Source organism: Papio anubis, chromosome X (assembly GCF_008728515.1).
Source record: "Papio anubis isolate 15944 chromosome X, Panubis1.0, whole genome shotgun sequence".
Classification (NCBI taxonomy): domain Eukaryota; kingdom Metazoa; phylum Chordata; class Mammalia; order Primates; family Cercopithecidae; genus Papio; species Papio anubis.
Window position 1 is genome coordinate 97,359,919 of NC_044996.1, and position 16,502 is coordinate 97,376,420.

Consider the following 16,502-nt stretch of genomic DNA (forward strand, 5'->3'; position numbering starts at 1 on the left):
GGGATTACAGGCATGTGCCACTGCGTCTGGGTAATTTTCGTATTTTTAGTAGAGACAGGGTTTCGCCATGTTGGCCATGCTGGTATCAAAGTCCTGGCTTCAAGTGATCTGCCCGCCTCGAACTTCCAAAGTGCTGGGATTACAGGAGTGAGCCACTACACTCTGCATCCCTCAGATCTTTATACTGACTGCAGACTTCAGTTAAGTCCTCTCCATCTATGATCTTTTGGTATGTACAGAAAATCAAAGCTGTACTAACTTTTTAGCTACTTGTGCCCCTTCTCCTGTATCCGCCAACCCCAGTCCTCAGTTAACATTTATTTTTATAGAGATGGAGTCTCACTATGTTGCCCAGGCTGGTCTTGATCTCCTGGGCTCACATGATCCTCCGGCCTCAGCCGCCAAAGTGCTGGGATTACAGGTGTGAGCCACTGTGCCCAGCCCTCAGTTAACATTTTTATAATGAATGCCATTTGGTTTGACTTTGAAGTCAGACCTTGATTAATTCTTCCACCATCATTATCCCTTTGGTATAGGCTGTGAATTCTGGGCCTCTGTTAACCACATCACCTTTAATGGGTCTCTGGTCTGTGGTTCAGACTTGAGTCTAAGTTAACCTTCCATTCAAGTCCTCTCTGAAATAACTTCGGAATTGGGTTACTATTCCACCACCAGTGCCCCTCTGATTTGATCTTTAGGCAGGGTATTTGTTCATGTTTTCTCCATCCATACACCCTGATAGAAGTATTGAATCTTAGGACTTTCTTAACTATTGCAACCATCAGAGTTCCTGTTTTGTATAGAACATGAACCTCTGTTAACTCTGCAATCCTGTTCCAGGCTGACTTCCAATCCAGCCCTTTGTTAAACTCTTCTAAAACCAATGTCCCTTAGGTTTTACCTCGAACCTCTGACTCTATGAACTCTTTTAGTTTTGATATGGGCTGCAAAAGGCCATATAAGCCTACTTGAACTAAGGTGAGCAGAAGTCCAGGCTGTAAATGACAGGTGAAGGCAGGCCCTTCCGTGTTCAAAGGAGCCAATGGAGGACCGGTGGGCAGTGAGTGACAGACGGGGACGGGTCCTGACGCCTAGGAGGAACAATAGGAAGGCGGGAGGGCGCCGAGGCCAGGTGGGGAGAGGTGGGCGAGTATGTGTGAGTCCCCTGAATGGCTGTATGATGTCAAAGGTCTCTTCCCTTTCTCCAGACGTTTTAGGAATCCGCTTCTGCAGAGGAATCTCCCGGGGGGTGCTCTGTCCGGCCTTCCCACTTTCCCCCCTTCCCACTCTGCCATATCGCCACGCCTATGCTCAGGCCGTGCCTCTTCTGGTGGCCGGGAACGCCCACTCACCCGCCCGGGACAGTCGCGGCCCTTCCAAGCCTCACACTGCTTTCGTAGGATCAATTTCGAATACCCAAACTCGGAGATATCACGAGGACTCCCCCGGGCCCCCAAACGCACCTCTCCTCTGGCTGGAATGGGAGCCTCTGAAAGCAGTGCGAGACCACGGCCAGCGACAGAGGTCCTGGCGCTGGCGGAATGACGCCATTTTTATTACTGGTAGAGCTCGGCTTCGCGGCTTCGCGGCTGTTTCGGAGCCAGCGAAAGATAAGCTCCCGCGTCACCCTGACATCTCCCCGGGAGGACTGGAAGGGGAAATGGCCTTTTGGGGGATGTTGAACGCATTTGGGCAGGCGGGAAGCCAAGCCCGGCTTGAGAGCAAAGCCGGGGTGAGGGGCCTGGCTGAACGCTGCGGGTCTATGTGATCAGTGACGGATGGGGACAAGTGGAGGGCCTAAGGAGGGGATTGAGTGACGTGGAGAACAGTGATAGGGGAGTCTGTGGGACCAGGGGTAACAGTATGTGGGTTACGCGAACGGGAGTTTGTGGGGTGACGGGGGATCTGTGCGGTGCTTGATGGTGTCTGTAAGGGTGAGTGATGGGGCTTCTATGGGATGGGTGAAGGGAGTCTGGGGTGAGTGATGGTTGGTCTGTAGGGTGAGGGATGCTGGTCCGTGGGGTGAATGGATAGGGGGATCTGGGGTGAGGGATGAGGGTCTATGGGGACAAGAATGGGAGTGTGTGGGGTCAGTGTTGACGTTCTGTGGGGTCCATGATGGGTGACTCTTTCAGATCAATAATATGTCCATGAATAAACAAAAATCTCTGCCCTTGTGGTGTCCACATTCTCATGGAGGAGTCCGACTCGGTGGTTTGATTCGTATTTCCCTCATGACCAATAAGTTTGAGCACATTTTCTTATAAGGATTGATCACTGGGAGATCCTCTTTTGTGAGGGGCCTGTCTTTTGTTCATTTTTCTGTTAGACTCTCTGCTTTTTTCTTAATGATTTGTAGGAATTTTTCTTTTTTTTTTTTTTCTTTTTTTTCTTTTTGAGACGAAGTCTCGCTCTGTCGCCCAGGCTGGAGTGCGTGGAGCAATCACGGTTCCCTGCAACCTCTGCCTCCTGGGTTTTAGCAATTATCCTACCTCAGCCTCCCTAGTAGCTGGAATTACAGGTGCCCGCCACCACGCCTGGCTAATTTTTTTGTATTTGTAGTAGAGACGGGGTTTCACCATGTTGGCCAAGCTGGTCCCAAACTCTTAACCTCAGGTGATATACCCATCTCGGCCTCCCAAAGTGCTGGGATTGCAGGCGTGAGCTACTGTGCCCAGCCAGGAATTGTTTTTATATATTCTGATACCACTCCTTTAGTAGTGGTATGTGTTTTGCAAATCTTCCAATTTTTGGCTTCTCTTTTCATTTTATGGCTTTAAATATGAAGATTTTAAGCTAATTTCGAACTGTAAAGCACATTCTCAGTTAAAAAACAGACAATGTCCTGTGGAATTTAGGAGGATAACTAATTTTTTAGGGCACCCAGAAGCAAATGGTGTTGAATCTCTGAAAATTTTAGTGCCAGGACAGCTTGGGAGGAGTTCTTTACTTTTTGTTCTTCTATCACCTCGTTCTAAATCACTGGCAGTGTGATCTTAGACAACTCATGAAACCTCTCCAGGCCTCAGTTTCCCCACTGCGAAATGAGGATAATAGCAGGGCCTACCCTGTGAGGCTTGGGATGAGAAGTGAGTTAATACCTGAATGTTACCTATTCACCGTAGTTTTGCAGCACTGATTTTGTATATATTTCATGGATCTTCCTTGAACTCAAGGTTACTGCTGCTCATGTAATACCAAAATCTGGTGAAGGAAATTAAATACCAAGGAATAAGGTTTTGTCAGCTAGGGTTGCTTTGGAGGGTCACAAACCATTGTAATATCTAAGAATTTTTCTTTCTTTTTTTTGACCACCAAGAACTAATTTTTGCCTCCTTGGGGGCAGTATCACCCCCAATGAGAATGTGTGATCTACATGGTTGTTTTTCTTTTCCTTTTTTTCTTTTTTTCTTTGACAGAGTCTCGCTCTGTTGCCCAGGCTGGAGTGCAGTGGTGTGATCTCAGCTCACTGCAACCTCCGCCTCTCGGGTTCAAGTGACTCTCTTGCCTCAGCCTGCCAAGTAGTCGGGAATACAGGTGTGCACCACCACGCCCGGCTAATTTTGTTTATTTTTTGTAGAAATGAAGTCTCACTATGTTGCTCAGGCTGACCTCGAACTTCTGGACTCAAGCAGTCCTCCTGCCTTGGCCTCCCAAAGTATTGGGATGACAGGTGTGAGCCACCACCCCGGCCTGTTATTCTGTTATTAAACAATTAGGAACACATTCTTGTGTTCTGCCTCTTCTTCATTTTGCAGTGATGTTTCCATGCCATTAAGTTAATTTCCATAGTACTACTAAGATTATTTCTATGGTAATACTTAAATATAAACCTTTCTTATGGAAATTTTCAAGCATCCACAAAAATAGAGGGAATTGTATAATGGACCCCCATTATGCCCACCACCCAGTCTCATCAGTCATCAACTCATGGCCAATCTTGTTTTATCTAGACCAGGGGCTAGAAAACTGGGCAGTGGGCCAAATCTGACATGCTGCTTTTTTAAAAAAATACAGCCAGGAATTAAGAATGGTTTTTTCACACTTTTTATCCTTGGAAAAAAATCAAATGGAGAATATTTTGTGACCCATGAAAATGATATAAAACTCAAATATCTGTGCCCAAAAATGATGTTTAATTGGAACACAGTCAGTGAGCACCTTTAGTTTATGTATTGTCTAGGGCTATTTTCAACCTGCAATGGCAGGGCTGAGTAGTTACAGCAGAAACCACAGACCCCACAAAATCGAAAACATTTACCATATGACCCTTTTACAGAAAAAGTTCGCCAAGTCCTCATCTAGGCCACCCTCTCACTTCTTCCTCCCAGAATGCCTTTCCTTTCTTCTTTCTTCCTCCCTCCCTCCCTCCTTCCCTGCCTTCCTGCCTTCCTTCCTGCCTTCCCTCCTGCCTTCCTTCCTGCCCTTCTTGCCTTTCTTTCCTCTTTCCTCACTCACTCGTAGTCCAGGCTGAAGTGCAGTGGCTCAATCTCGGCTCACTGCAAACTCCATCTCCTGGGTTCAAGTGATTCTCATGTCTCAGTCTCCCTAGTAGCTGAGATTACAGGCACTCACCACTATGCCTGGCTAATTTTTAGTAGAGGGGAATTTTGCCATGTTGGCCAGGTTGGTCTCGAACTCCTGGGCTCAAGCCATCTGCCTGCTTCAGCCTCCCAAAGTGCTGGGATTACAGGTGTGCGCCACCATGCCAGGCTAATTTTTTGTAGAGATGGGTCTCCCTATGTTACCCAGGCTAGTCTCGAACGCCTGGTCTCAAGCAATTTGCCCTCCTCCACCTCCCAACATGCTGGGATTACAAGCACGCACCACCATGCCTGGCTGATTTTTGTATTTTTTAGTAGAGACGGGTTTTCGCTATGTTGCCCAGGCTGGTCTCCAATTCCTGAGCTCAGGCAATCCACCCGCCTTGGCCTCCCAAAGTGCTGGCCCACCGCACCCAGCCTGTATGTAATTCAATGACTTTTTACATGTGTAGTCTTTATTATTTTGAAACAAATCCCAGACATATCTTTTCATCCATACACGCTTCATTATGTAAAAGATAAGGCCTTAAAGGTCGATGCTGTTACCTTAAGGTAAAATAATTAACAATAATATCTTCAGATAATCAATGGTTAAATTCCTTAATGTTATCAAATATCTAGTCAGGGTTCAAACTTTCACGATTATCTCAAAAATTTCTTTTGTCTATTCAAGTAAAGACCCAGACAAGACCATATTTTACATTTGCTGGCGGTGTTTCCTGAGCCTCTTTTAATCATCTAGAGTGTTGCTTTTAAGGGCTGCCTGCCTTTCAAGCCTTTGGAGGTTCTATAATTTATTTTCCCAGTCTTTAGTGCTGCGCATTTATATTATTTTCAATAATATGGTGCTAAAGACAAAACTGTGTTGAAGGTTTCTGTGGTTAAATATCTGCACGTATCCATGATTATTACTTTAGGACAAAGTTCTGGAAATGGAATTACCAAGTCAGATGAGAAACACAAGTCATCAATGAATTAACAAGCAACACATTGTCACATCCAGCTATTGAAGAGTGGTTAATTCAGCTTGATCTCCTAGACTCTTCTGCACCCCACCCCGCCCCCAATTGCTTTCCAAAGAGAAACAGAAAATGATTGAGTCCCAGGTAAGTTATTTGTTTGCCACTTGGTTTTCCCACAACAAAATGGGAAGGGGCAGTTCGTTGAAAATAAGGATTAGAGAAATTTAGAAAGAATAGATGATCAACAGGCAAAATTGCTGTGAAGATACACAGATCATCTGGCCTTCATAGAAACGTAACTAAACATTTTGACTATGAGCCTCCTGGCAGCTCCAGTGAAAAGGGTAACATAGCATGATCAATTATGTGATTTGCATTCTCCACAAAAAGAAATCAGTCCAGCTCCTTAGCAAGTCAAGATTTCTGGGACTTTAACCTAAGGAATTTTGTTACTGAGTTTTCCTGAAGGCCAGTGGTTTTCAGTTCAGGGTGGTATTGTCAGTAGTTGTTCTAAAGAGAATGTTTTTAGTTAAAGTTCTCGGGCAGGGGCTTGGAGAGTGGGATAGTTTCCTTGTTTTCCATGGCTCCTTTGCTGTCATCTCAGAGTTTGTGGGGTCTCAACCCAACTCAAGACCAGTTCCTTCTCTGCTCTTCCAATTTTAGTCTGGTTTTTTTTTTCCGCCTCCCTGAAAAGGTAATCTATACGTGGGGCAAAGAATATAAACAATATAGTTTAAAAAAAAAAAAAAAAGAAGTGAAATATCTCCAATCTCACTTCTTCCTCCTTCCCTGACATAACTAGGATTATCTGGTTTGAGGAGTATCTCTTTTCTTCATGCATTTATAACTCCATCTATATGTGTAGATGGATGTGTAAATGTGTGAAAATGATCTCATTATTGTCACGTATTTTTTCTTTACCACACAAAAAAATACACACACTGTTTCTGTTCTATTCTGCTACTTTCTTTTCTTGCCTAATATAAAATATACTCAATAAATGTAGTTTTAATACCTTTTATTTGGAAAATTTTAATTTTGAACATATACGAAAGTAGAGATTTTAGTGAACCCTTTTGTAATTATCCATCTGCAAATATTATCAACTGATAGCCAAGCTTGTTTTATCTATCTTTTATCCCCACCTACTCCTATTATCATCATCATGATCTACCCAATCCCTTGTTAATATTTTGTTTAGGGTTTATACTACTATGTTCATAAGACATAAGGGCCTGTAATTTTACTTTCTGGTATTGTTTCTGCCACATTTTGGCTTCATGTTACGTTAGCCTCATGTTGGAAAGTATTCTCTTTATATTCTCTGGGAAAATTGGGGTAATATTGGTATTATTTCCTCCTTAATTTTTTTTTTTTTTTTTTTTGAGATGGAGTTTCACTCTTGTCGCCCAAGCTGGAGTGCAGTGGCACGATCTCGGCTCATTGCAACCTCTGCCTCCCAGGTTCAAGAGATTCTCCCGCCTCAGTCTCCCAAGTACCTGAGATTACAAGTGCCCACCACCATGCCTAGCTAACTTTTGTGTTTTTAGTACAGATGGGGTTTCACCATGTTGGGCAGGCTGGTCTCAAATTCCTGGCCTCAGGTGATCCACCCACCTCGGCCTCCCAAAGTGTTGGGATTACAGGCATGAGCCACCGCGCCCAGCCTATTTCCTTCTTAAATGTTTGGAGGAGCTCCCCAGTGAAGCCATCAGGGTATGGAGTTTTCTTTGTGGGAAGGTTTTAAATTATATATTCAATTTATTTAAAAGATATACTACCATTCAAATTTTCTGTTTCTTTTTATGTCCGATTTGGTACATTGTAATTTTCAATTTGTTCAGTTCCTCTAAGTCAAGGCTCAGCAAATTTTTTTCTGTAGAGGTACAGATCGAAATATCTGAGGCTTTGTGGGCCATACGGTCCCTGTTGCAACTATTCAAATCTGCTGTTTTAGGTAGAAAGCAGCTATCGACAATATGTAAACCAATGAGTCTGGCCATGATTCAATAACAGTTTATTTATGGACGCTGAAGGTTGAATTTCATATAACTTTCATGTGTCACAAAATATTATTCTTCTTTTGACTTTTTTTTCAATCATTAAAAATGTAAAAACCAGGCCAGGTGCAGCTGTTCACGCCTATAATCCCAGCACTTTGGGAGGCCAAGGTGGGCGGATTGCTTGAGCTCAGGAGTTCTAGGCCAGCCTGGGCAACATGGCGAAACCCCATCTCTACAAAAACATACAAAAATTAGCCAGGCATGGTGGCATGCGCCTGTGGTGCCAGCTACTCAGGAGGCTGATGCAGGAGAATCACTTGAGCCTGGGAGGAGGAGGTTGCAGTGAGTCAAGATTGTTTCACTGTACTCCAGCTTGGGTGGTAGAGCAAGACTGTCTCAAAAGAAAACGTGTAAAACCACTTCAGCTTGTGGACCATTGAAAAACACATTATGGGCTAAATTTGGCCTGCAGGCCATAGTTTGCTATGTCCTGATCTACATTGTCCACTGATCTACATTGTCAAATTAATGTCCATTAAATGTCCATTTAATGTTTGCAGGATACCAGAACCTTGTTGATGGGCTGTAAAAAAGTTATTTCTAGTTTTTCTTTTATATACAATAGTAATAATAATAAGAATAATCATAGCTACTGTTTACCCAGTGCTTATCATGTACCAGGCACTGCTATTATAAAATACCATGGAATTAACTCATTTAATTTATCCAGGAACTCTCTGTGCTAGGTACCATTGTTATTCCCATTTTTCAGATGAAGAAAACGAGGCACAGAGATCACACAGCTAGTACATGACCTAACCAGACCTCTCAAGCAGTGAAGTCACAAATAAAACAACTTTATAAAGACATCTTTTTATATTTGTGAAGTAGTTGTGTAGGCCACATTCTTAGACATGAGTGTGCTAGGTCAGAGGCACACATGCTTAAAATTTAAAGAATATTTTTCAAATCGTACATATATATTTTTTGAGACAGAGTCTCACTCTGTCCCCCAGGTTGGAGTGCAGTGGCGTGATCTCAGCTCACTGCAACCTCCACCTCCCAGGTTCAAGCGATTCTTCTGCCTCAGCCTCCCGAGTAGCTGGGATTACAGGTGCCTGCCACCATGCCCGGCTAATTTTTGCATTTTTAGCAGATACTGGGCTTCACCATGTTGGGCAAACTGGTCTCGAACTCCTGACCTCGGGTGATCTGCCCACCATAGCCTCCCAAAGTGCTGGGATTACAGGCGTGAGCCACCCTGCCTGGTCCAAATTGTATTTCGATCCTGTGTAATCAGCTGACACATGTGGCCACAAATTGTTTACAAGAAAGTCCACCTGTTTCCCAAGGTTCCCCTTCCCTCCTGCCACCATTAGCCATCATCTGTATTTTTCATTCTTGTTGTTTTTATGATTAAGCATTATATTTCATTTTCATTTGCTTTTCTGTAGGGATTAAATAAGCTTCAGCATCTTTTCACATATTTATTTTCCATTTTGTATTTCTCTGTGAATCCCTCTTTCTTTGTCTTTGCTTATGGTTTCCCAGAAGCTTTTTGTATACGAGTGATTTTGAAGTGCACATTGCAAACTTTTTTTTCTTTTTTTTGGCCAGGTAGTGATTTTTCTCTCAATCTTTTTGTCTGTCCCCCCTCACTAGAATATAAACTCCTTCAGGGAAGGTATTTTTGCCAGGTTTTTTTTCCTGCTGTATCCCCAGTTCCTAGAATAGTGCTTGGTATTCACTAGGTACTCAATAACTGCTTGCTCAGTGAATGAATGCTTATTTTCACTTAACAGTATATCTTAGATATTGTGGCATATCAATTAATGTAGAGCTTCCTTGTTGCTTGCTTGCTTGTTTGCTTTCCTTTTTTTTTTCAGGGTTTCACTTCAGTTGCCCAGGCTAAAGTGCAGTGGCACTATCTTGGCTCACTGCAGCCTTGACCTCCCAGGCTCAGGTGATCCTCTCACCTCAGCCTCCCTAGTAGCTGGGCCTATAAGTGTGTGCCACCACACCCGGCTAATGTTTTGTATTTTTTGTAGAGACAGGGTTTTGCCATGTTGCCCAGGCTGGTTTTTTGTTTGTTTGTTGTTTTGTTTTGTTTTGTTTGAGACAGAGTCTCAGTCTGTCACCCAGGCTCGAGTGCAGTGGCACAGTCTCGACTCACTGCATCCTCTGCCTCCCGGGTTCAAGCAATTCTCCTGCCTCAGCCGCCTGAGTAGCTGGGACTACAGGCATGCACCACCATGCCCGGCTAATTTTTGTATTTTTAGTAGAGACGGGATTTCGCCATTTTGGCCAGGCTGGTCTCGAACTCCTGACCTCAAGTGATCCACCTGCCCCTGCCTCCCAAAGGGCTGGGATTACAGGTGTGAGCCACCACATCTGGCCCCTTCCTTGTTACTATTTATAATTGCATATAGTATTCCCTTATGGAGATCGTAGCATAATTTATTCATCCAATCTCCCATGAGATGGTTTCCATTCTTTTGCTATTATAAATAGTACTATAAAGCAGTGTCTTCACACATGTCATTTGCTCACATATGTGAATGTTTATGTTTATGTAGAATAACTTCTGGAAACCAAATTGCAAGTCAGAGGGATGTGTACATTACAACTTTTGAAAGATATTGCCAAATTAATTGCCTTCAAAATATACCATACACCACAGACAATTTGAGTATGCCTGTTTTTTGACATCTTTACTAACTTACACTAAGTCACTGTGACTTATCCCCAGTCATAGCATTTGACCAGTGACTAATCAAATGCCCATCTTTGATAATATGTAAGGGAAAAATTGTGTCTTGTTTTAGCTTGCATTTATCTTCATGTGAGTGAAGTTGAGCATCTTTTTACGTGTTTAAAAAACATTTGCATTTTCCTTTCTGTGAAATGATGGCCATGTCCCTTGACCACTGTATTAGTCTGTTCTCATGCCACTATAAGGAAATACCCAAGACTGTGTAATTTATAAAGGAAAGAAGTTTAATTGACTCACAGTTCCACAGGGCTGGGGAAGCCTCAGGAAACTTACAATCATGGTGGAAGGGGAAGCAAGGAAGCAAGGACCTTCTTCACATGGTGGCAGGAGAGAGAAATGCCAGCAAGGGAAATGCCAGACACTTATAAAACCATTAGATCCTGTGAGAACTCACTCACTATTACGAGAACAGCATGGGGGAAAGTGCCTCCATGATTCAATCACCTCCTTCACTTGACAAGTGGGGATTGCAATTCAAGATGAGATTTGGGTGGGGACACAGAGCCAAACCATATCAACCATTTTTTTAAAAGTTGTTGGTCGTTTTCTTCTTGCTTTGCAGGAGTTCTCTCTATACATGGAATAAATTAACTCCTTGTCCATCCTATCTGTTTTGTGTATATTTTTTCCCTAGTTAGTCATATCCTTTGGGTTTGTTTGATATATTTTGCCACGTAATACATAAAGTAGTCACATTTATCAGTGTTTTCATTTGTGGCATCTGGGCTTTGGGGCATGTTTAGAAGAGTCTTCTCCACTCAAAGATTATTTTTTAAAACCTGTCCTGTCTTTATTTTATAGTTTCTCTTTTTCATTTAAATTTTTGTCCTGAATTTATTTTTGTATGTAGTGTGAGGTAGGGGATTCAGTTACATTTTTTTTCTGATAGCTCTCCAGTTTTGAATAATCTGTTTTTCCATACCTGTTTAAAATGCTACCTTTATTATATATTAAATTTCACATTTTTATTTGTATCTATTTCTAGACTGTCTGTTCTGTTCCATTAACTATGCTTGCTAATGGCAGGGTTTTACATTGTTTCTCTCATAAAGTATGCTGGGCAAAGTGCAAAGTAGGCATCCTACATGTATTGCTATGGTAAAAATGACCAGAATGAGCAGATTGTACAAGAATGTGCTGTTATAGGAACCAGTGACATTTGAGGATGTGGCTGTGGACTTCACCAAGGAAGAGTGGCAGCAGTTGAATCCTGCTCAGAAGACCCTACATAGGGATGTGATGCTGGAGACCTATAGTCACCTGGTCTCCGTGGGTAAGGGCAGATTCCCTGTGTACCAATGAATCAAATCCTCCTCATCCTTCTTTTAGAGCTGTCAATACCATGACCTTTATGATATTCCTTTAATAGAGTGTGTTCTTTTATAGTTTTGATTTTTCATGTTTATACTTTTGTTATATCTAGAATTTATTTTTATGTTATGGTATGAGTTAAGGATTCAACTTTGCTGGGAGGCCCCTGCAAGTGCTTCTCTTCATGAATTTCTGAGCTGCCAAGTCCAAAGCCACTACAATTTTCTCTTAACAGGGTGTTCAGGTATAAAACCAGATGTAATATTTAAGTTGGAACATGGAAAGGACCCATGGATCATAGAGAGTGAGTTGTCAAGGTGGATCTACTTAGGTAAGTGAGAAGTGGGTAGATGGTCAAGAGGGCATCTTCTTCTTCCTTGACATCTCTGACATCTGTTACCTTTTTTCTTCCTTAAAATTTATCAGGCCTCCTTTATAACATTCATTCTACAACAGCCACCTTCCTAGTACCTCTGTTCATTGCCAAATGTTGTGTGTGTGTGTGTGTGTGTGTGTCTATTTGATTTTGCCTCTTTCTTCTTCCTTCAGACAGAGTGAAAGGCCTTGAATCTTCCCAGCAGATCATTTCTGGAGAACTTTTATTTCAAAGGGAGATACTAGAAAGAGCCCCAAAGGATAATTCATTGTACTCTGTTTTAAAAATCTGGCAGATAGATAGATATCAAGGAAATCAAGACAGAGTTTTGAGGCAAGTCACAGTCATCAGTCATGAAACATTGACTGATGAGACGGGTTCCAAGTATAGTGCATTTGGGAAAATGTTCAATCAGTGCACAGACCTTGCTCCTTCAAGTCAAAAATTCCATAAGCTTGATTCATGTGAAAATAGCTTGAAGTCCAAATCAGACTTACTAAATTATAGCAGGAGCTATGCAAGAAAGAATCCCATTGAGATATTTGGATGTGGGAGACCACCTAGGTATAATGCTTCCTGTTCTGTGCCTGAGAAGGAAGGCTTCATTCATACTGGAATGGAGCCCTATGGAGACAGTCAAAGTGAAAAAGTTCTCAGCCATAAGCAAGCCCATGTTCAGTATAAGAAAGTTCAAGCCAGAGAGAAACCCAATGTTTGTAGTATATGTGGGAAAGGTTTTATCAAGAAGTCACAGCTCATTATACATCAAAGAATTCATACGGGAGAGAAACCATATATATGTGGAGATTGTAGGAAAGCCTTCAGTGAGAAATCACACCTCATTGTGCATCAGAGAATTCACACTGGGGAGAAACCCTATGAATGTACTGAGTGTGGAAGAGCATTCTCCCAGAAGTCACCTTTCATTGTTCATCAGAGAGTCCATACTGGAGAGAAACCCTATGAATGTTTTGAGTGTCCAAAAGCTTTCTCCCAGAAGTCACATCTAATTATACATCAGAGAGTTCATACCAGAGAGAAGTCCTTTGAATGCAGTGAATGTGGGAAAGCCTTCTGTGCAATGTCTCATCTTTTTATACACCGGATAACTCATACTGGGGAGAAGCCCTATGAATGTACCGAATGTGGGAAGACCTTCCCTCGGAAAACACAGCTCATTATACATCAGAGAACGCATACTGGAGAGAAGCCCTATAAGTGTAATGAATGTGGGAAAACTTTCTGCCAACAGTCCCACCTCATAGGACATCAAAGAATTCATACAGGAGAAAAACCTTATGTGTGTACTGACTGTGGGAAGGCCTTTTCCCAGAAGTCACACCTCACTGGTCATCAAAGACTTCATACTGGAGAGAAACCTTACATGTGTACTGAATGTGGAAAATCCTTCTCTCAGAAATCACCTCTTATCATACACCAGAGAATTCATACAGGGGAGAAACCTTATGAGTGTGGTGAATGTGGCAAAACCTTCTCCCAGAAATCACCCCTCATTATTCATCAGCGAGTTCACAAAGGGGAGAAACCCTATGAGTGTACCGAGTGTGGGAGGGCCTTTTCCCTGAAGTCACATCTCATTCTACATCAGAGAGGTCATACTGGAGAGAAACCCTATGAATGTAGTGAATGTGGAAAGGCCTTCTGTGGGAAGTCTCCACTCATTATACATCAGAAAACCCATCCTAGGGAGAAACCCCCTGAATGTGCTGAGTCTGGGATGACTTTTTTCCGGAAATCACAGATGATTACATATCAGAGAAGACACACTGGGGAGAAACCCTCCAGATGCAGTGACTGTGGGAAGGCCTTCTGCTAGCATGTATACTTCACTGGGCATCAGAATCCATATAGTAAAGACACCTTGTATATGTGCTGATTGTGGGAAGGTCTATTCCCAGAAGTCAGTCCTCACTGTGCATGGGAAAACTCACATTGAACAGAAATAGTGACAACTTCTCAGCTGTAGAATAGACTCATATGTTCCCCAGTATATATGATTACCCTTCCACAGAATGATCTGGTTAGGCCCTCAGAATATTTTCAACACCACAAATATGGAATCGATTTGCTCACCCTCAAAACTATCTTGGCCCCCTTCACAGGATAAATGTATCTGGAAGAATTAGCACTACTTTGGTGTTGTCTGGTCCTAAAATGCTTTATAGAATTCTCTTGTGAATTTATTTGGGCATGGCGCATTATTTGAAGGGTATCTCTTTGTCATCTTTCTCTATTTCTTCCATCATATTTTTCTGTTTAGATTATATATGCATTTATGTATTTTTTATTTTGAGATGGAGTCTCACTCTTACCCAGGTTGGAGTGCAGTGGTGCGATCTTGGCTCACTGCAACCTCCACCTCCTAGGTTCGAGCGACTGTCCTGCCTCACCTTCTTGAGTAGCTGGAATTATCGGCATGCAACACCAGGCCTGGCTTATTTTTGTATTTTTAGTAAAGATGGGGTTTCACCATGTTGGCAAGGCTGGTCTCCAACTACTGACCTCAGGTGATCTGCCCACCTCGGCTTTCCAAAGTGCTGGGATTACAGACATGAGCCACAGCACCCGGCCTATATATGCATTTAGATTGAGATATTGATATATCAATATATAGATGTAGAAATATGGACTCTTTGTAATTTTTAAAAATCATGTATTTCCTCAAGGTTCTTAATATATTTGTATAATTTTGGGTAAAGTAGTCTCATGATTAATTTCCTTTATATCTGGGGTTATTTCTCCAACATAGTTCTCATAGAGTGTATTTGTGATTTTTCCCTCAATTAGGTAAATAAATGCTAATATTTTATTTATTTTACTCTTCCTCACCTGTATTGCAGTTCATGCATTTTGCCATTTTTCTATTTTCTAATTATTCATTTATGCTTTTATTTCACTAAAATCCTTCCATCTGCTTTTAAATTTTTTTTTCTTTTTCTAACTTCTTTAATGTGTAATTCAATTAATCTCACCCTTTCTGATTTATTATAGGTATATTTGGATTATGTATCTTAATCTGAGAACTACTTTAGACATTATGGTCCAATCTGAGAGCACTCTGTTTTTCAGTAGGTAAATCCTATTGTTCAGCCCAATTTTGTTTGTTGGTATAACAAATCTATTTGGTCTTAGGACTCCCAGCATATTTCCTGTTGTGCATCCTGTTTTTGTTGCTTTATTGTCTTTTGACCCTTCATCATGTGGTCCTGATTTCATTTGTACCATTTTAGATGTGTTACTTTTGTTCCAGGGTGTAACAAAGGGAGGGAGTCTCCCAAAGGGTTTTCAGGAAGCTAAGGATAATCCTGATATTCTTAATCTTGATAGTCCATAATACCTGGAAGGTGAGAGTTTAAGCTGCAAAGAAGCATGATGGCAGGCCAGTGGCTATAAATGTTCAGAGGACGTTTTTACCTTTCCACTTAGTGCCAAGATTTTAGATGGATGATTCCCTTATCGTTTATCTCAGTTCACTTTGTACCTCTACAACAGAATACCTGAGACTGGTAATTTATGAAGCATAGAAGTTTATTTCTTACTATTCTGGAGGCTAGGAAGTCCAAGATCAAGACACTAGTATTTGGAATGGTGAGGGCCTTCTTGCCATGTCCTCACATAGCAGAAGGCAGAAGGGCAAGCTAATAAGCTAATGAGCTAACTGAACACTTCCTGAATCTTCTTTTAAAAGGGCATTAATCCATTAATGAGGGAGCAGCCTTTGTGACCTAACCACCTCTTAAAGACCCCACATCTTAATACTAGCATATTGGCAACATCTGAATTTTGGAAGGGACACATTCAAACCATAGCACTGTCCCTTGGGCAGAGGTGGGTTTTTTTTTTTTTATATACTTTAAGTTCTAGGGTACATGTGCACAACGTGCAGGTTTGTTACATATGTCCACATGTGCCATGTTGGTGTGCTGCACCCATTAACTCGTCATTTACATTAGGTATATCTCCTAATGCTATCCCTCCCCCCTCCCCCCTCCCCCCCCCCCACAACAGGCCCCCCTGTGTGGTGTGCCCCTTCCAGTGTCTTCCAATTGTTCAATTCTCACCTATGAATGAGAACATGTGGTGTTTGGTTTTCTGTTCTTGCAATAGTTTGCTGAGAATGATGGTTTCCAGCTGCATCCATGTCCCTACGAAGGACATGAACTCATCCTTTTTTATGGCTGCATAGTATTCCATGGTGTGTATGTGCCACATTTTCTTAATCCAGTCTATCATTGATGGACATTGGGGTTGGTTCCAAGTCTTTGCTGTTGTGAATAGTGCTGCAATAAACATATGTATGCATGTGTCTTTATAGCAGCATGATTTATAATCCTTTGGGTATATACCCAGTAATGGGATGGCTGGGTCAAATGGTATGTCTAGTTCTAGATCCTTGAGGAATTGCCCCACTGTCTTCAACAATGGTTGAACTAGTTTACAATCCCACCAACAGTGTAAAAGTGTTCCTATTTCTCCACATCCTCTCCAGCACATGTTGTTTCCTGACTTTTT

General features: G+C 42.0%; 1 protein-coding gene across 3 annotated transcripts; it reads left to right on the forward strand.

The window, feature by feature from the left end:
- Positions 1-1,122: 1,122 nt before the first annotated feature.
- ZNF630 (zinc finger protein 630) lies at positions 1,123-14,808 on the forward strand. 3 transcript variants are annotated; one of them, XM_017954298.2, is made up of 5 exons: positions 1,123-1,142; positions 5,462-5,650; positions 11,429-11,555; positions 11,829-11,924; positions 12,143-14,808. In XM_017954298.2, the coding sequence occupies exons 2-5, from the start codon at positions 5,636-5,638 to the stop codon at positions 13,804-13,806; spliced, it is 1,902 nt and encodes a 633-aa protein (XP_017809787.1). In that variant the 5' UTR covers positions 1,123-1,142; positions 5,462-5,635; the 3' UTR covers positions 13,807-14,808. The 3 variants fall into 3 exon arrangements, with proteins under 3 accessions (XP_017809787.1, XP_017809785.1, XP_003917700.3); XM_017954296.3 differs by lacking the exon at positions 1,123-1,142 and adding an exon at positions 1,152-1,524; XM_003917651.4 differs by lacking the exon at positions 1,123-1,142 and adding an exon at positions 1,534-1,934.
- Positions 14,809-16,502: the final 1,694 nt, after the last annotated feature.

What these genes read in the sequence shown, in the direction of transcription:
- ZNF630 (XM_017954298.2), top strand. An exon ending in TAGTCACCTGGTCTCCGTGG is followed by an intron (nt 11,556 to 11,828) that starts GTAAGGGCAGAT and finishes TTCTCTTAACAG; the next exon opens with GGTGTTCAGGTATAAAACCA. An exon ending in GTCAAGGTGGATCTACTTAG is followed by an intron (nt 11,925 to 12,142) that starts GTAAGTGAGAAG and finishes TTCTTCCTTCAG; the next exon opens with ACAGAGTGAAAGGCCTTGAA.